We start from the raw sequence: 16646 nt of genomic DNA on the forward strand, positions 1-16646 counted from the left end.
TAAGTCATGTGTGAAAGTCATAGAAATAATTCTCTCTTATATAGAGACTGTGAAGAATTACATTCTATCTGAAAAAAATCTATTCAGAGATGTACTACAGATGACTGGAATATTAGTCAAAGTAAAATATTTTAAAGTGATGTGCAGGCTATAGAAGTCCTGATAAGTATGGAAATTAATTTAATGTAGGAAGTCTGGCTAATTACTGTAAATATGGTCGAAAAACATTGTAAAAGGTAAAAATAATTCAAATTCAGATCTATTTTGTTAAAAAATATATTTTTAGTAAAAATAATTTGGGGTTCAACCAAAAAAGCAAGTAATAAGGTGTGTTTTTTTTCAGTGACAAAGAAAAACAAGTATTCCCAAACAAACCAATATTCTACACTGGAAAAGATGTAGAATGAAAAAAATAAAACTATAGATTAAAATTAAGTGTTAGGCAATACTAAAGTGTATAATAGAGTATTTAAATTTTCCTCAGTTCTCACTCCACCACGCATTTTTGTTTTGTTTTTTGAGATAGGGTCTTGCTTTGTTGCCCAAGCTGGAGTGCAGTGGCGTCATCATGGCTTAACTGCAGCCTCAACTTGCAGTGTTCAAGCAATCCTCCCACTTCAGCCTTCCAAGTAGCTGGGATTATAGGTGTGCATCACCACGCCTGCCTAATTTTTATATATTTTGTAGAGATGGGGTTTTCCCATGTTGCCCAGGCTGGTCTTGAACTCCTGGGCTCAAACTATCTGCCCACCTCATCCTCCCAAAGTGTTGGGATTACAGGCATGAGCCACTGTGTCCAGCCCAAGCATTTCTATGGAAAGATAAAGACTTTGAAAAAAAAAAGGTTTGATATAATCTGTTGGTTTATATTTCCCCTATGACGTAGAAAGGAAGATGAGATAAAAATTCATTACTCGGGAGGCTGAGGTAGGAGGATCACTTGATCCCAGGAGATCTAGGCTGCAATGAGCTGGGGTTGTGCCACTGCACCCAAGAGCCTAGGCGACTGTGTGAGATCCTGTCTTAAAAACAGAAAAGAATTCATGGCATTTGGTATGTCATAGGAGAGTTTTAATCACTTGCCATAAAGAAGTAAAAAGGGGAAATCATTTCTTAGACACTACTTACGCTTTACAAATGATGGAGTGCTGAACCTCAAACTCCAAATTACTAATAACAGGGCAAGTGTATACTCTGGTAGCTGAAATATCTGGTGAATTTTCTTCTCCAGAAACAGGTTCAGTCTTCCAAGTTTTATTTAATTTTTCCATATCTTCTTTCAGCTGGTCCAAACACTGACTTAAAAATTCATGAGCATCCTAATAAGACAACAATATCCTTAATCAGATAAAAACATTTCTTGTCACAATAGCTTACTGAGGCTGGGTGTTGTGCCTCATACCTGTAATTCCAGCACTCTGGAAGGCTGAGGCAGGCGGATCACTTGAGGTCAGGAGTTCGAGACCAGCCTGGCCAACATGGTGAAATGCAATCTTTATTAAAAATACAAAAATTAGCCAGGTGTGGTGGCAGTCCCTGTAATCCCAGCTACTTGGGAGGCTGAGGCAGAAAAATTGCTTGAACCCGGGAGGCAGAGGTTACAGTGAGCCAAGATTGCACCATTATATTCCAGTTTGGGTGACAGAGCAAGATTCCGTCTCAAAAGAAAACAATAAAAACGAACAACAAAAAACAAAACAAAAAATAATAGCTTATTAACATTATAATTTATACAGTGAAAACCCTTGGAAGTCAATGACATATGTGAACAATGTCAGGTTTATTCTTATAAGAATTTGGGGGCATATTTTGTGAATAAAAACAAATGACAGATTATATATTCTTAATAATTTTATCAGTTGCACTGGCATGAATCAATGAGTAACTCCTCACTTTGTTAAAAGAGGCAATTTTCGCAGGTAACACAGCCCAGGTCCTTGCACTGGTAAATCAAATTTATATATTAAAATATGGTACAATACACAGAAGAGTCACATTTAATCTTACTACAATTCCTTAGGTCTTTCTTTTCTTTCTTTCTTTTCTTTCTTTCTTTCTTTCCTTTCTTTCCTTTCTTTCCTTCCCTCCCTCCCTCCCTCTCTCTCTCTCTCTCTCTCTCTCTCTTTCTTTCTTTCTTTCTTTCTGACGGATTTTTGCTCGTCACACGCCTGGAGTACAATGGCACAATCTCGGCTCACTGCAACCTCTGCCTCCAGGGTTCAACCGATTATTCTGCATCAGCCTCCCAAGTAGCTGGGATTACAGACATGCGACATCACGCCTGGCTAATTTTTTGGTATTTTTAGTAGAGATGGGGTTTCACCTCATCAGTCAAGCTGGTCTGGAACTCCTGACCTCAGGTGATCCACCCGCCTCGGCCTCTCAAAGTGCTGGGATTACAGGTATGAGCTACTGCACCTAGCCTCTCCTCAGGTTTTTCAATCTATAATGAACACACATACACAAATCTCATTTGAAAATAAAGAAACACACTAAAATCATGTCAATTTCCATGATTTCTTACATGTTATTTATTTTTTTGAGACAGAGTCTCACCCTGTAGCCCAGGTTGGAGTGCAATAGTGCGATCTCAGCTCACTGCGACCTCTGCCTCCTGGGTTCAAGAGATTCTCCTGCCTCAGGTTCCCGAGTAGCTGGGATTACAGGCATGTGCCACCATGCCTGGCTAATTTTTTTTAATCTTTAGTAGGGACAGGGTTTCACCATGCTGGCCAGGCTGGTCTCAAACTCCTGACCTCGTGATCCACCCACTGTGGCCTTCCAAAGTGCTGGGATTACAGGCGTAAGCCACCGCACCTGGCCTATTTTATTTATTTTTATAAATACTTATTTATTTATTTTTTGAGATGGAGTCTTGCTGTGTCACCCAGGCTATAGTGCAGTGGTATGATCTTGGCTCACTACAACCTCTGCCTCCTGGGTTCAAGCAATTCTCCTGCCTCAGCCTCCCGAGTAGCTGGGATTACAGGCGCATGCTACCACGCCTAGCTAATTTTTGTATTTTTAGTAGAGACAGAGTTTCGCCATGTTGGCCAGGCTGGTCTCAAACTCCTGACCTCAGTGACCTCAGGTGACCTGCCACCTAGGCCTCTCAAAGTGCTGGGATTACAGATGTGAGCCACCGTGTCAGGCCTCTGAAACGTTTTAAAACAATTAATACTCACATTCTGCATATAACCAGAGAATCTCTCTGCTGTGGCTGAAATGGCATTTTTAACCTTCTTGAGTAAATCCTTTTTGGTCTCTGAATTACAGATATCTTTTTTAACAAGCAAGTGTGCAAAGCGTCTGGTAAAACAAAAAACACAAAGTTAGCACGTTTTACATGACATGGCATGATATTTTAAAGAATAATTACTAAAAATGGCACAGAAAATTTTTGAGTGTCTAAAATTCCATTATTCTATAATCAATGAAGTAAAAGGTTACTCAATAAGTACAGTACATAATGATTACCTGATAAGTGCATTGAGTGGAATTTTCTTCCATGGGATACCTTGTTTAAGCAAGTCATTTGCAAATGACTGGAGTGAAAATAGAGATTGTAGAATAGCATTCATATAGCAGGTATTTCCCAAATTGGAGAAGCTGAAAATTAAAGAAATAGTACTTTAGAAGGCAACAGGAATTCCTAAAGTATGTTCAGTATAGTAGGAGTTCTCCACTTTATGTTTCAGAATCACCTGGAGGGCTTGTTAAACTACATATGACTGGACCCTAACCCCAAGGTTTCTGATTCAGTAGGTTTGGACACAAATGTGTCCAAAAAAAGAAGGCACAAAAATGTCCATTTCTAACAAGTTACTAGATCATGTTGATGCTGCTGGTCTGGGGACCCTACTTTGAGAACCACTGCATCATGACATTATAATAATAGGCCAGGCACAGTGGCTCACGCCTGTAATCCAAGCACTTTGGGAGGCCGAGGCAGGCAGATCACTTGAGGTCAGTAGTTTGAGACCAGCCTGGCCAATACAGTGGAACACTGTCTCTACTAAAAACACGAAAATTAGCCAGGCATGGTGGTATGCGCCTGTAATTGCAGCTACTAGAAGGCTGAGGCAGGAGAATCGCTTGAACCCAGGAGGCGGAGGTTGCAGTGAGCCGAGATCGCGCCATTGCAACTCACGCCTGGGCAACAGAGCAAGACTATGTTTTTTTTAAAAAAACAAAAAACGGCCGGGCGCGGTGGCTCACGCCTGTAATCCCAGCACTTTGCGAGGCCGAGGTAGGCGGATCATGAGGTCAGGAGATCGAGACCATCTTGGTTAACACGGTGAAACCCCGTCTCTACTAAAAATACAAAAAATTAGCCGGGCAAAGTGGCGGGCACCTGTAGTCCCAGCTACTTGGGAGGCTGAGGCAGGAGAATGGCGTGAACCCCGGGGGGCGGAGCCTGCAGTGAGCCAGGATCGCGCCACTGCATTCCAGCCTGGGCGGCAGCGAGACTTCATTTCCAAAAAAAAAAAAAAAAAAAAAAAAAACAAAAAAACAAAAAACAACCACCACCAAAAAACCTTTTAATTTATAAATAAATTTAGACTTCCAGAAAAGATGCAAAAATCTTTACCTGGATTCACCAACTGTTATACTTCTGTAATATGCACTTCATCACTTAATATCCCTCTCTCTATATATATTTTTCTGAAACCATTTCAGAGTAAGTTGCATTTATTAAACCCCTTTAGCTCTAAATACTTTCGTGTGTATTTTATAAGACCATTCTTATAAATAACCAGAGTACAATTATCAGCATCAGTAAATTTAACACTGATACAATATTCTATCTAATATACGTTCCTTAATTCAATTTTGTCAATAGCCCCAAGAAGGTTCTTTATGGCTTTTTTTCCCTCACTTAGGTACAAGATTCAGTCCAGGATCACATGCTGTTTTCATGTCTCTTTAGTTTTCTTTAATCTGGAGTAAGTTCTCAGCTTTCTCTTACATGACACAGACATTTTTGAAGAATACAGTTCTCCCTACCCTGGGTTTTGTTTTATTTCTGTTTTTGAGACAGGGTCTTGCTCTGTTGTCCTGGCTGGAGTGCAGTGGTGTGATGACGACTTACTGCAGCCTCAACCTACCAGGCTTGAGCAATCCTCCCACCTCAGCTTCCCCACTACAATGTGTGCCACTATGCCTGGGTAGTTTTTTAATTTTTTTAGAGACGGATCTCACTATGTTGCCTAGGCTGGTATTGAACTCCAGGGCTCAAGCAATTCTCCTTCCTCGGCCTCCCAAAGTGTTGGGATTACAGGCGTGAGCCACTGCACCCAGCCTGTTTTTTTCGTTTTTTTTTTTTTTTCTTTTTTTAGACACAGTCTTGCTCTGTTGCCCAGGCTGGAGTGTAGTGGCGTGATCTCAGTTCACTACAACCTCTGCCTCCCGGGTTCAAGCAAGTCTCATGCCTCAGCCTCCCAAATAACTAGGGTGACAGGCGTGTGCCACCACACACAGCTAATGTTTGTATTCATTTATTTATTTTTTTTGAGACAGAGTCTTGCTCTGTTGCCCAGGCTGGAGTGCAGTGTTGTAATCTCGGCTTATTGCAACTTCCGTCTCCCAGGTTCAAGCAATTCTCCTGCCTAAGCCTCCCGAGTAGCTGGGATTACAGGTGTGCACCACCAGGCCTGGCTAATTTTTTTCTATTTTTAGTAGAGGTTTCATCATGTTGACCAGGTTTGTCTTGAACTCCTGACCTCAAGTGATCTGCCCGCCTTTGCCTCCCAAAGTGTTGGGATTACAGGCATGAGCCACCACGCCCAGCCTGTATTTTTAATAGAGACGGTGTTTCCCCATGTTGGCCAGGCTGGTCTCGAACTCCTGACCTCAAGTGATTCACCTGCCTCGGTCTCCCAGAGTGCTGGGATTACAGGTGTGAGGCACCTCACCTGACCTAGCCTTATTTTTAGTAGAACGTCCCTCATACTGGGTTTGCTATTTCCTGAGATTCAGCCCAAACTGGAAGAGCACATGAGCAAACAGTGATACCATGTCATCCTTTTTGTTTTTTTTTTTTTGAGAGCTTGTTTGGAGGTTCTAGCAGGGGAGTGCAGCTACTCGTATACCCTTGACTGAAGACCAGTCCTCCTCTATTGGGGATGGTTGTCCTCTTTGACTGAACACACAGGTTTGGGACAGACACACATGGAGTGGTGAGGGAGGAAGGGGATACCCGCCTAGCCAGTCAGATCAGCCAAATCAACCCTGGTGAACAACGGGGTGACAGATGTCACAGTCAGATCACCCTCACATCCGATCTTTTTTTTTTTTTTTTTTTTTTTTGAGAGGTTCTCATTCTGTTGCCCAGGCTGGAGCACAGTGGCACAATCTTGGCTCCCTGCAGCCTCGATCCCCCCGGACTCAGATGATCCTCCCACCTCAGCTTCCTGAGTAGCTGGGGCTACAAATGCGCACCACCATGCCAGGCTAATTTTGTATTTTTTTGTAGAGACAGAATTTTGTCACGTTACCCAGGCTGGTTTTGAACTCCTGGGCTCAAGCAATCTACCTGCCTTGACCTCCCAAAGTGCTGAGATTATAGGTGTGAGCCACATGTCTGGTGGATTCTGTATCCTTCTAAGGGCATCACATCCAGGAATACATGATATTCCTGTGTTGCCCATGCGTGATGTCAATTTTGAGTACCTGAAAGAACTACTGCTTCTGCTTCTGCCTATGAGGAAGTATGAGAGTCTGGAATTACCTTCCTACTATAAACAATGAGAAACCTGGACAAAATAGAGAAAACAGCTATTTTCAGATACTAGACAATAGGCAGCACAAAACGGTGATCCATAAGAGAAGGAAAATAAATGATGTGAGCCCTACTATTACCCAGATTTTCTGTCTGGAGGCAATTTGTGAACTGCAATTCAGGGAGCACCCAAACAGCCCAGAAATCTTACCAAGTTGAGCTGAGAGAAATAAGTTCGAAAAGCTGAGGTTGCTGAGATTTCTGGGACAGAGTACTTGAGAGGAGGGAACTGAGCAAAGGAAAAGCTCCAGAAACCTGCATAGCAGTCTGCTTGAATATTTGGCTGAATACCAACCTGTGTATGCAGAGTGAAACTCAGTCTTCTTGACACTAATCAAGAACAACTTCAAGGAAAAGAATGTTTACTATGGAGCTATTGGCCAAACAACTCCCAGAACTCACACAGGGACTAAAATTCCACCAGTTTGAATTTACACCAGTCAGAGCAGAGAGACCTAGATGAATTCACAGAGCGTTAACAGACACCCCAAAGGAACTATGCTTTAGGAAAGGAAGCAAATTAGCCTTAGAGTAAAGGATACTCTATATTCAAAAAGAACTTATGCAGATCACACAGCTGAGAAAGAAGAAAAAAAAATAGAAATGAAAAAGAAGAACTTACACAGGAGTCTCAAAACAATCAAAACCACTGCAGACAAGAATATTGAAACAACTACTTAAAATATGCTCTACATGATCAAGAATGGAAAGGAAATCATAAACATAATGAGAGAAGTGAAAGATTTTTTAAAGACTCAAATTAAACTTCTACAGATGAAAATCACAATATTTAAAATGAAAATTTCACTTGATGGGATTAATAGCATATTACACACTGTAGAAGGAAATATCTGAACTTGAAAAGACAGCAACAGAATAGATTCCCACTAAACCTCTGGGACGATATCAAATACAATTATATTTATATCAAATATAACTGGAATCCAGAGAAGAGTCAGAAAAAAAACTGAAAAAATCAAGATAAAAACGTTCAAAATCTGATAAAAACTAGAAACCCACAGATCCAAGAAGCTCAACAAATCCCAAGTGAGATAAACACAAATCAAAATAAAGCCCATCAAAATAAAACTGCTAAAAATTAGCAACGAAGAGAAAATCTTAAAAAGCAGTCAGAGAAAAACTGTCTCAGTGCCTTCAGGGAGGAAGATTAAATCACTTACAAGGGCAGAAGAATTACACTGGCATCTTATTTCTGAAAAGCAAATACAAAGCAAGGTAACAGTAAAGTCGCATTATAAGAAACCCAAGGAAAGAAAGCATGACCCAAGGATTTTACATCCGGCCAAACTATTTTTCAAATATCCAAGCTAGAGAAAAAATTTTGAATATGCAAGAACTAGGGAAACAAAGTACATAATTGTAAAGTTAAGACTAAAACAAGATTAAGACCATAGGCTTCTAGTCAGAAATTATACAAAAAAGAAGACAAAGAAAAGATATCTTTTAAAATACTGAAAGAAACACGTTATCAAGTTAGAGTTCTATATAAGCTAGATTTCTAGATCCAATGGAAATATCTTTTAAAATTAAAAGCAAAATCCTTTTTCTGACAAACAAAATCTGAGAATACTTGCTGCCAAGAGACATGCACTGTAAGAAATGTTAAAGTGCTGGGCGTGGTGGCTCACGCTTGTAATCCCAGCACTTTGGGAGGCCGAGGCGGGCGGATCACGAGGTCAGGAGATCGAGACCACAGTGAAACCCTGTCTCTACTAAAAATACAAAAAAAAAAAAATCAGCCGGGCATGGTGGCGGGCGCCTGTAGTCCCAGCTACTCAGGAGGCTGAGGCAGGAGAATGGTGTGAACCCGGGAGGCAGAGCTTGCAGTGAGCCGAGATTGCGCCACCGTACTCCAGCCTGGGTGACAGAGCGAGACTCCGCCTCAAAAAATAAAAAAAAATAAAAAAAAAAAAGAAATGTTAAAGTGACATTTTTCACGCAAAATGATACCAGATAGAAACTCAGATCTACACATAAGAATAAAGAGCACTTAAAATGTGAAATCATGTGGGAAAATACAAAATACATTTGTCTCATCTTTTAATTTCTTTAAATACACTGGACTGTTTAAAACAGTAACACCAAATAATACACTTTAAATAGGTAACTACATGGTACGTGAATTAGTAAGGCTGTAAAAAAGTCGTAACTACGTATTGTGGGGTGTATAACATACATAGAAGTAAAATGGGCTGGGCGCGGTGGCTCACGCCTGTAATCCCAGCACTTTGGGAGGCCGAGGCGGGCAGATCACCTGAGGTCGGGAGCTCGAGACCAGCCTGATCAATAAGGAGAAACTCCGTCTCTACTAAAAATACAAAATTAGCAGGGCGTGGTAGCACGTGCCTATAATCCCAGCTACTCTGGAGGCTGAGGCAGGAGAATTGCTTGAACCCGGGAGGTGGAGGCTGCAGTGAGCCGAGATTGGGCCATTGCACTCCAGCCTGGGCAACGAGAGCAAAACTCCATCTCAAAAAAGAAAAAAAAAAGAAAAAGAAAAAGCAGTAAAATGTATGATAACAGTATAAATGATGTGGCGTAGGAAGCAATAATGGAGATAAAATGAACATGAAGGAAAGAAAGAGAAAAAAGTAACCAAGTACAGATGGAACAAATAGAAGACAATTAGCAAGATGGTAGACTTAAACTCAGCCTTACCCATAATTGTGAAAAATATTAATGGTCTAAATACTTCAATCATCAATTTAGACTGGATGATCTAATCATAAAAATGTGGAGTCACTATTAATATAAGACACAGCAGACTTCAGAAAAATATTATTAGGGATAAAAAGGGGCATTTCATAACAATAGGGACATCAATTCATTAAGATTTAATTAATATAATCCTAAATGTGTATGTGTCAAAAACAAAGCTATAAAATACATAAAGTAAAAACTGACAGAACTGGAAGGAAAAATATACAGACTTCTGGCCTAATATACAAATTTCTGCCCTAAGTTCTACTTTATTGGGTATCAGGACTGCAGCCTCTGATTTCTTATTGTTTCCATTAAATAATCTCTCCTTCCCTTTATTATAATACTTTTTGAATTACTGTTCTACATATATTTCTAGTAATGCAGCACAGAGTTCAGTTTTGCTTTATGAGACAGTTTTAGACTTTTTATATTGCTGTTAACTCCTTTATCATAAACTTTTAAAACCATCTAGCCTGTCCATTTTATTATTTTATGTTAGAGACAAGGTCTTGCTCTGTCACTTAGGCTGGAGTACAGTGGCACGATCATGGATCACTGTAACTTTAAACTCCTGGGCTCAAGCAATCCTCCGGCCTCAGTCTCCCTGGTAGCTGGGATTGAAGACGTGTACCACCATGTTGGGCTAATTTTTTATTTTATTATTTGTACAGAGAGAGTCTTGCTATGTGGCCCAGGCTGGTCTTGAATTCCTAGCCTCAAGTGATCCTCCCATTTTGGCCTCCCAAAGTGCTAGGATTACAGATGTGGGCCACTGTGCCTGGCCTAGCTTGCCCATTTTATTTATTTATTTTTGTAGAGACAGGGTCTTACTATGTTGCCCAGGCTGGTCTTGAACTCTCAAGCTCAAGTGATCCCTCCAACTTGGCCTCCCAAAGTGTTGGGATTACAGGCGTGAGCCATTGCACTCAGCCTATTCATTTTAAATGGTATCCTTTGACTCATACCTATTACTTTATGAAACAGTCAACTACATTATTTTCTTCCTTCTTTCTCTTAGCCCATTTTCTTTTAGTTGCAATCTTACTACTTTATCAGAAAAAAAAAATCTGGGGGGAAATAGTGTCTCATTTTGTCACTCAAGCTAGAGTGCAGTGGTGTGACCACGGTTCACTGTGGCCTCAACCTCCCAGGCTCAAGCAATCTTCCCACCTCAGCCTCCCAAGCAGATGGAACTACAGGTGTGCACAACCACACTCAGCTAAATTTTTTTTGTATTTTTTGTAGAGATGTGGTTTTTCTGTGTTTTCCAGGCTGGTCTCAAACTCCTGAGCTCAAGTGATATGCCTGCCTTAGACTCTCAAACTGCTGGGATTACAGGTGTTAGCCAGCATGCCCAGCTGACATAATGTTTATATATCATTCTTTTATATGTATTCTCACCATTGTTTGTCTTAGTTCTATAACTGAATATATGAAATGTTCATCATTTACGTTTTTGTCAGTGTTTCTCCAGTTACTCTTGGATGCATGAAGCTCATTTTCTGTAGAGTCCTCAGGAAGAGCAAATGTGTGTATAGTATTCCAAGTTCTTATACTCCAAACGTTTTTTCTCTAGCTTGCATATTTGACAACTTGGCTTGGCATGAAGTCTTTGTTTCACACCTCCTTTCATCGAGTTTCTTGAAAATGATGTTAGTGTTATCCTGCTTTGCATGATGACTTTGAGAAGTCTGATGCCAGACTATTTCTGTTGCCCTTGTAAGTTACTTCATCTTTTTGATTCAGGAACTGAGGATTTTTCCTTGTCTTTAAAGTCTAATAGTTGTACTAAGACATGTTTTGATTATTCTAGGTCAATTTTCCAGATACCTGGAAAGCTCTTTCAATATATAGATTCAAGACTTTTATTTCAGTGAAGTTTTCTTGGATTATAGTTGTTTTGTTGTTTTTTTTTTGAGACAAGGTCTTGCTCTCTGTCACCCAGGCTGGAGTGCAGTGGACTATCATGGCTCACTGCAGCCTTGACCTCCTGGGCTCAAGCAATCCTCCTGCCTCAGTCCCCTGAGTATCTGGGACCATAGGTGCACGCCACCAAGCCCAGCTAATTTTTGTACTATTTGTAGAGATGGGGTTTCACTATGTTGCCCAGATTGGTCTCGAATTCCTGGGCTCAAGAGATCTACCCATCTCTGCCTCCCAAAGTGCTGGTATAACAGGCATGAGTCACCATGCCCAGCGGGATTACAGTTTTTAACACTACTTCTGTCTCAATGCTTTAATCTTCTTCTTCTGGGACACTAATTATATGTAATATGGGTGTATTCTTTGCCTTTTTTCTAGTTCAACTACCTTCTTTCTGGCTTTTTTTTTTTTTTTTGAGATGGAGTGTCATTCTGTCACTCAGGCTGGAGTGCGGTGGCGCGATCTCAGCTCACTGCAACCTCCGCCTCCTGGGTTCAAGAAATTCTCCTGCCTCAGCCTCCTGAGTAGCTGGGATTATGGGCACATGCCACCATGCCTGGCTAATTTTTGTATTTTTAGTAGAGATGGGGTTTCACCATACCGGTCAGGTTGGTCTCGGACTCCTGACCTCAGGTGATCCACGCACCTCCCAAAGTGCTGGGATTACAGGGGTGAGCCACCACGCCCGGCCCTTTCTGGCTTTTTACACTTTTTTTTTTTTTCCATCTTTTTTTCCCCGGCTTGTCTTTTTAAAGCCCATTTTCATTTGAAATTATTTTCACTTGGGTATCTTTAATTTAAAACTTCATTTTCAATATATCTTTTCTTCTCCATCTTTTCTGAGTTCAAGCATTTGTCATTTCATTTATTCTTGCTCGGCCATTGTGATTCTTAGTTTGAATTTTTTTTTTTCTTTTTGAGATGGAGTTTTGCTCTGTCGCCCAGGCTGGAGTGCAGTGGCGCAATCTCAGCTCACTGCAACCTCTGCCTCTTGGGTTCAAGCAATTCTCCTGCCTCAGCCTCCCGAATAGCTGGGATTACAGGCACCACCACCACATCCAGCTAATTTTTTTGTATTTTTAGTAGAGACCGGGTTCATCATGTTGGCCAGGTTGGTATTGAACTCCTGACCTCAAGTGATCCGCCTGCCTTGGCCTCCCAGTGCTAGGTTTACAGGTATAAGCGGTGCCTGGATTTTTATTCATGTTACTTTTTCATACTTTCAAGTGCTTCTTTCAAGGTATTCAATTATATTTATTTATTTATTTATTTCATTTTTTTTTTTTTTTGAGATGGAGTCTCACAGTTGTCTAGGCTGGAGTACAGTGGTGCAATCTCAGCTCACTGCACTCTGCCTCCCTGGTTCAAGTGATACTCCCTCCTCAGCCTTCCAAGTAGCTGGGATTACTAGCATGTGCCACCATGCCCAGCTAATTTTTGTATTTTTAGTACAGACAGGGTTTCACCATGTTGGCCAGGCTAGTCTCGAACTCTTGACCTCAAGTGATCCGCCTGCCTCGGCCCCTCAAAGTGCTGGGATTACAGGTGTGAGCCATAGCGCCTGGCCTTAATTCTATTTAGCGTCTACCCACTGTAAACAGTTTACTTCATGGTTTGTTCTAGGGGGCAGAATTTTCACTGGCTGAAATATTTTGATTCATGCTTCTGTTTTTTTCTTATAGTCATTTTTTTATGGAAGTGGCCTGCTTTTTTACATTCCTATTCATTTTGTGAATAGGGCTTAAGTGAAGCACTTCGTTTAGCAAAGTATAGTTTCTTAAATGGAAGAGAATGATGGTGGTGGAGGGAGGGGAAAAAAGAGAGGTTGGTACGTCTTGTTTCCCTTTCATTTTGACATGATCCTTAATTTTCTTCTCTTGCTTCTAAATCAAGTTTCCAAACTTGGCTAATTCTTCCCTATAAGTAATGATTCTTTGAGGCTGTTATTCTGGTACCACTGACATTCAAGCCTCTTCCCTATAACTAGTTCTGCAAACTACCAAGATCCAGATTCAGTATTTTGCTACTTATTACTGGATTTTATCTTTCTGGGAGTGATTTTCTTCAGTGCTTCATCTAAGTCTTCCATTCCTATAAATTATTTTTCATGGAATCCCTTAGGCTCCTGTCCCTAACCCTCAGCACCCACAGGCTTAAGCAGTAGAAAACAGGAACACTGAAGGAATTTGGTTTGCTTCTGTTCTGAAGCAGGTAACTTAAAGGTGGTGGTACCGTCTCCTAGCAATGCTGAAGCATAGATTATGTGTGCTTTTCTTTGTACTCCTCATTAATCTTATGTTTTTTTTTGGAGGATTTGTGAGGAACATTGCAATTAGCCAGTCTCCATTATCCTTTAGACCTGGTAGTTTTCTACTCAGTTTTTTTTTCTTTTTCTTTTTTTAAAGGAGTCCTTAGTCCTGAGTACTTACACTGCTTGAAATACTAAACTAATTCCTGGAAGAAGTCTAAAAAAGAGGAAAGATGTATTTCTAGAGATGGGTATAGGTACTATACAGAAATGAAAGAAACACTGGAGAAGCCTAGAGTACCAAGGGTGGCAACTCACGAGGCTCTCAAAAGAGTCTGAAAGAGGTGAATAACAGAAACCACAAGTAAACTAAAAAATATACAGGAGAAGGCAATAGGAAAATGAAACAAGATCAGGGTAGACAGAGACAAAGACCCAGATGAAGAACGGTCACAAAATGGGATAGATAAGACCAATATAAAATGTTGTCTGGTTAGGAGGCAGCAAGATAACTGAGGTTGAACAATTAGAATGAAGAACAAAGGAAATTAAGCATTTGACTGGAAAGCAAACATCATAGAAGAAAGAGTAGAAAAGACGAAGATTAAAGAAAGCAACAGGTAAGCAGAAAGGAGAGTGAATTGTTTTCACTGCAAATTTTATGATGTTTTCTGCTAATATATGAAGCATATAAACTACTATGAATAAGCCATTTGGCAAATACCACTCATTCAAGTAATGCTGTAAGTTAAAAGCTGGTATAAAAGCAGTACTTTGAGTGAGATTAAAAACAAGTTGATAGGTTATGAGAGAGCAGTTTGGTAAAAATAATTAAAAATTTCAAACTGCCTTCCTTAGTCTTAATCCTTAACAATTTTACTTCCAATAATTTATCCTATAGAAAAGTTCCAACAAGCATTAAAAACATACATATGTGTATAACGATGCCCATTCTAGGCTGAATTACATTTGGAAAAAAGAGAAACCTAAATGCAGACTTACATGGTTGAAAGTTCTGTATTAATATACAAGGGTGCCAAGATTAATGTGCAGTGAAAAAGATAACAGAGAAGCAATACAGCATAGTGATTAAGAATGCAATTGCAGCACAACTGCCTGGATTTACTACTGCTGTACTACTGCCTATATCACTTTGAGCAAGTTAATTAACTTTGCTAAGCCTTACTTTATTCATAAAACCAGATTTTTAATATATCTATCTCAAAGACTTGTTGCGAAGATTTAAAATAAAAAAAATCAATTTAAACGCTTAGCAGACAGTATCTGGCATGTAATAAACACTTTAGGTAATAGAGCTACTGGCCAGGCACAGTGGCTCATGCTTGTAATCCCAGCACTTTGGGAGGCTGAGGAGGGAGGATTGCTTGAAGCCAGGAGTTCTACCAACCTGCAACATAGTGAGATCCCATTTCTATTAAAAAAAAATTAAAAAGATAGCTACTATAATTACTACAGTTATTATACTATGATCTCATTTTTGTGTTTAATAAATATATAACCATGAAGAAACTAGTGAAAATATATAAAAAATATTGAAAGTACCTCAGCAGTCGAATGAGGTGTACTGGGTTGGAAAATACACATTTTCTGCTTTAAAATGAGTATTATATATATTCCAAAGTTCTAAAATTTTTTGGCGAACAGAAAATGAAGTTAACATTACTTATGGATGTAATAAATCTTTAATAAGTGATCTAATTTCTAAATATTTTGGAACTTTAATGTGACTCCTTTAATTACATTTTACACCAAAGCTCACTTCTATTGAATCACTTTATAAAAAAGAAAGTAAAACGAAAGAATTGACCTACCCCTGCAGTTGCTGCTGTTGGTGAGAGGAAAGGGGCACTCTTGGTTTATTCCAGCCAGTGTAATCCTGGTTACACCTCAGTTTTTTAACAGAAAGAGGAACTGGCTGAGGAAGAAATCCCAAACTTCTTTTGGTAGAGGGAGTCTGGCTTGAAACATTAGTCCTACAAAAAAGCATAAATAATGAAGAAGCAAAATAAATTTTTGAATACTACTATTTTCCTTGAATAGATTAAGAGAAGTCAATGTTTAAGGAAAAAAATCTTGAATTTAGGGAAATATCAGTAATAATGATCACTTAAGGGAAAACTCTACAAATGTAAATTAGCAAATCTGTTCCTACACAGTTGGAGAGGGTTATAATACAGAACATATTTAACCTACAACCAAAATAATCCATGTTAATGGCTTGAAAAAGAAAACAATACATATAAGTTCACTGTTATCCATTTTATGGATATTACATTTATCTAGTCTTGAACAGATTTACAGTATACTTTTTCCACTGTTACAAATAACACAACAAACATTCTTACCCAGTCTTCTTGAGAAATTCCTCTAGTTTATATGCATAGAAGTGAAAATGTTGGAGGTATTTTCAATCTTCATTTTTAATTTTTCGAGATACTGTGATTATTTTCCAAAAAGGCTATACGAGTTTATACTTCAAACAACAGTAATTTTCCATTTCCTCCTATGTTTACATTACTTATTATTATCAGTTTTAATTTTTTTGCTGGGTCCGGTGGCTCACGCCTGTAAGCCCAGTACTTTGGGAGGCCCAGGTGGGCGGATGGCTTGAGCTCAGGAGTTTGAGACCAGCTTGGGCAACCTGGCAAAACTCCATCTCTACCAAAAATGCAAGAAAATTAGCCAGGCGTGGTGGGGAGGACCTGTAGTCGCAGCTACTTGGGAGGCTGAGGTGGGCAGACTGATTGAGCCTGGGAGGCAGAGGTTGCAATGAGTGAAGATCGCACCACTGCACTCCAACCTGGGTGACAAAGTGAGAAGGCATCTCCAAAAAAGAAAAAAAAAAAGTTTTAATTTTTACCAATAAAGAGACACTTGATCTCACTGTTATTTGGTTTTGCACTGTCCTGATTACTACTGAAACTAACATATTCATATAGTTGTTTACTC

At 39.7% G+C, this 16646-nt stretch overlaps 1 protein-coding gene across 12 annotated transcripts in view; it reads right to left on the bottom strand.

Moving 5' to 3' along the window:
• Positions 1-16646, bottom strand: part of USP37 (ubiquitin specific peptidase 37) — a 120781-nt gene that overhangs the window by 46928 nt on the left and 57207 nt on the right. For all 12 annotated transcript variants that reach the window (XM_055290598.2, XM_055290599.2, XM_055290597.2 and 9 more), the window contains 4 exons: positions 15509-15670; positions 3478-3609; positions 3186-3309; positions 1129-1319 (listed from right to left, as the gene is read on the bottom strand). In XM_055290598.2, coding sequence (XP_055146573.1) covers positions 1129-1319; positions 3186-3309; positions 3478-3609; positions 15509-15670 — 609 coding nt within the window. The remainder of the gene's footprint in view (positions 1-1128; positions 1320-3185; positions 3310-3477; positions 3610-15508; positions 15671-16646) is intronic.

The sequence above is a fragment of the Symphalangus syndactylus genome, chromosome 8 (assembly GCF_028878055.3).
Source record: "Symphalangus syndactylus isolate Jambi chromosome 8, NHGRI_mSymSyn1-v2.1_pri, whole genome shotgun sequence".
In the NCBI taxonomy this organism is placed as follows: Eukaryota; Metazoa; Chordata; class Mammalia; order Primates; family Hylobatidae; genus Symphalangus; species Symphalangus syndactylus.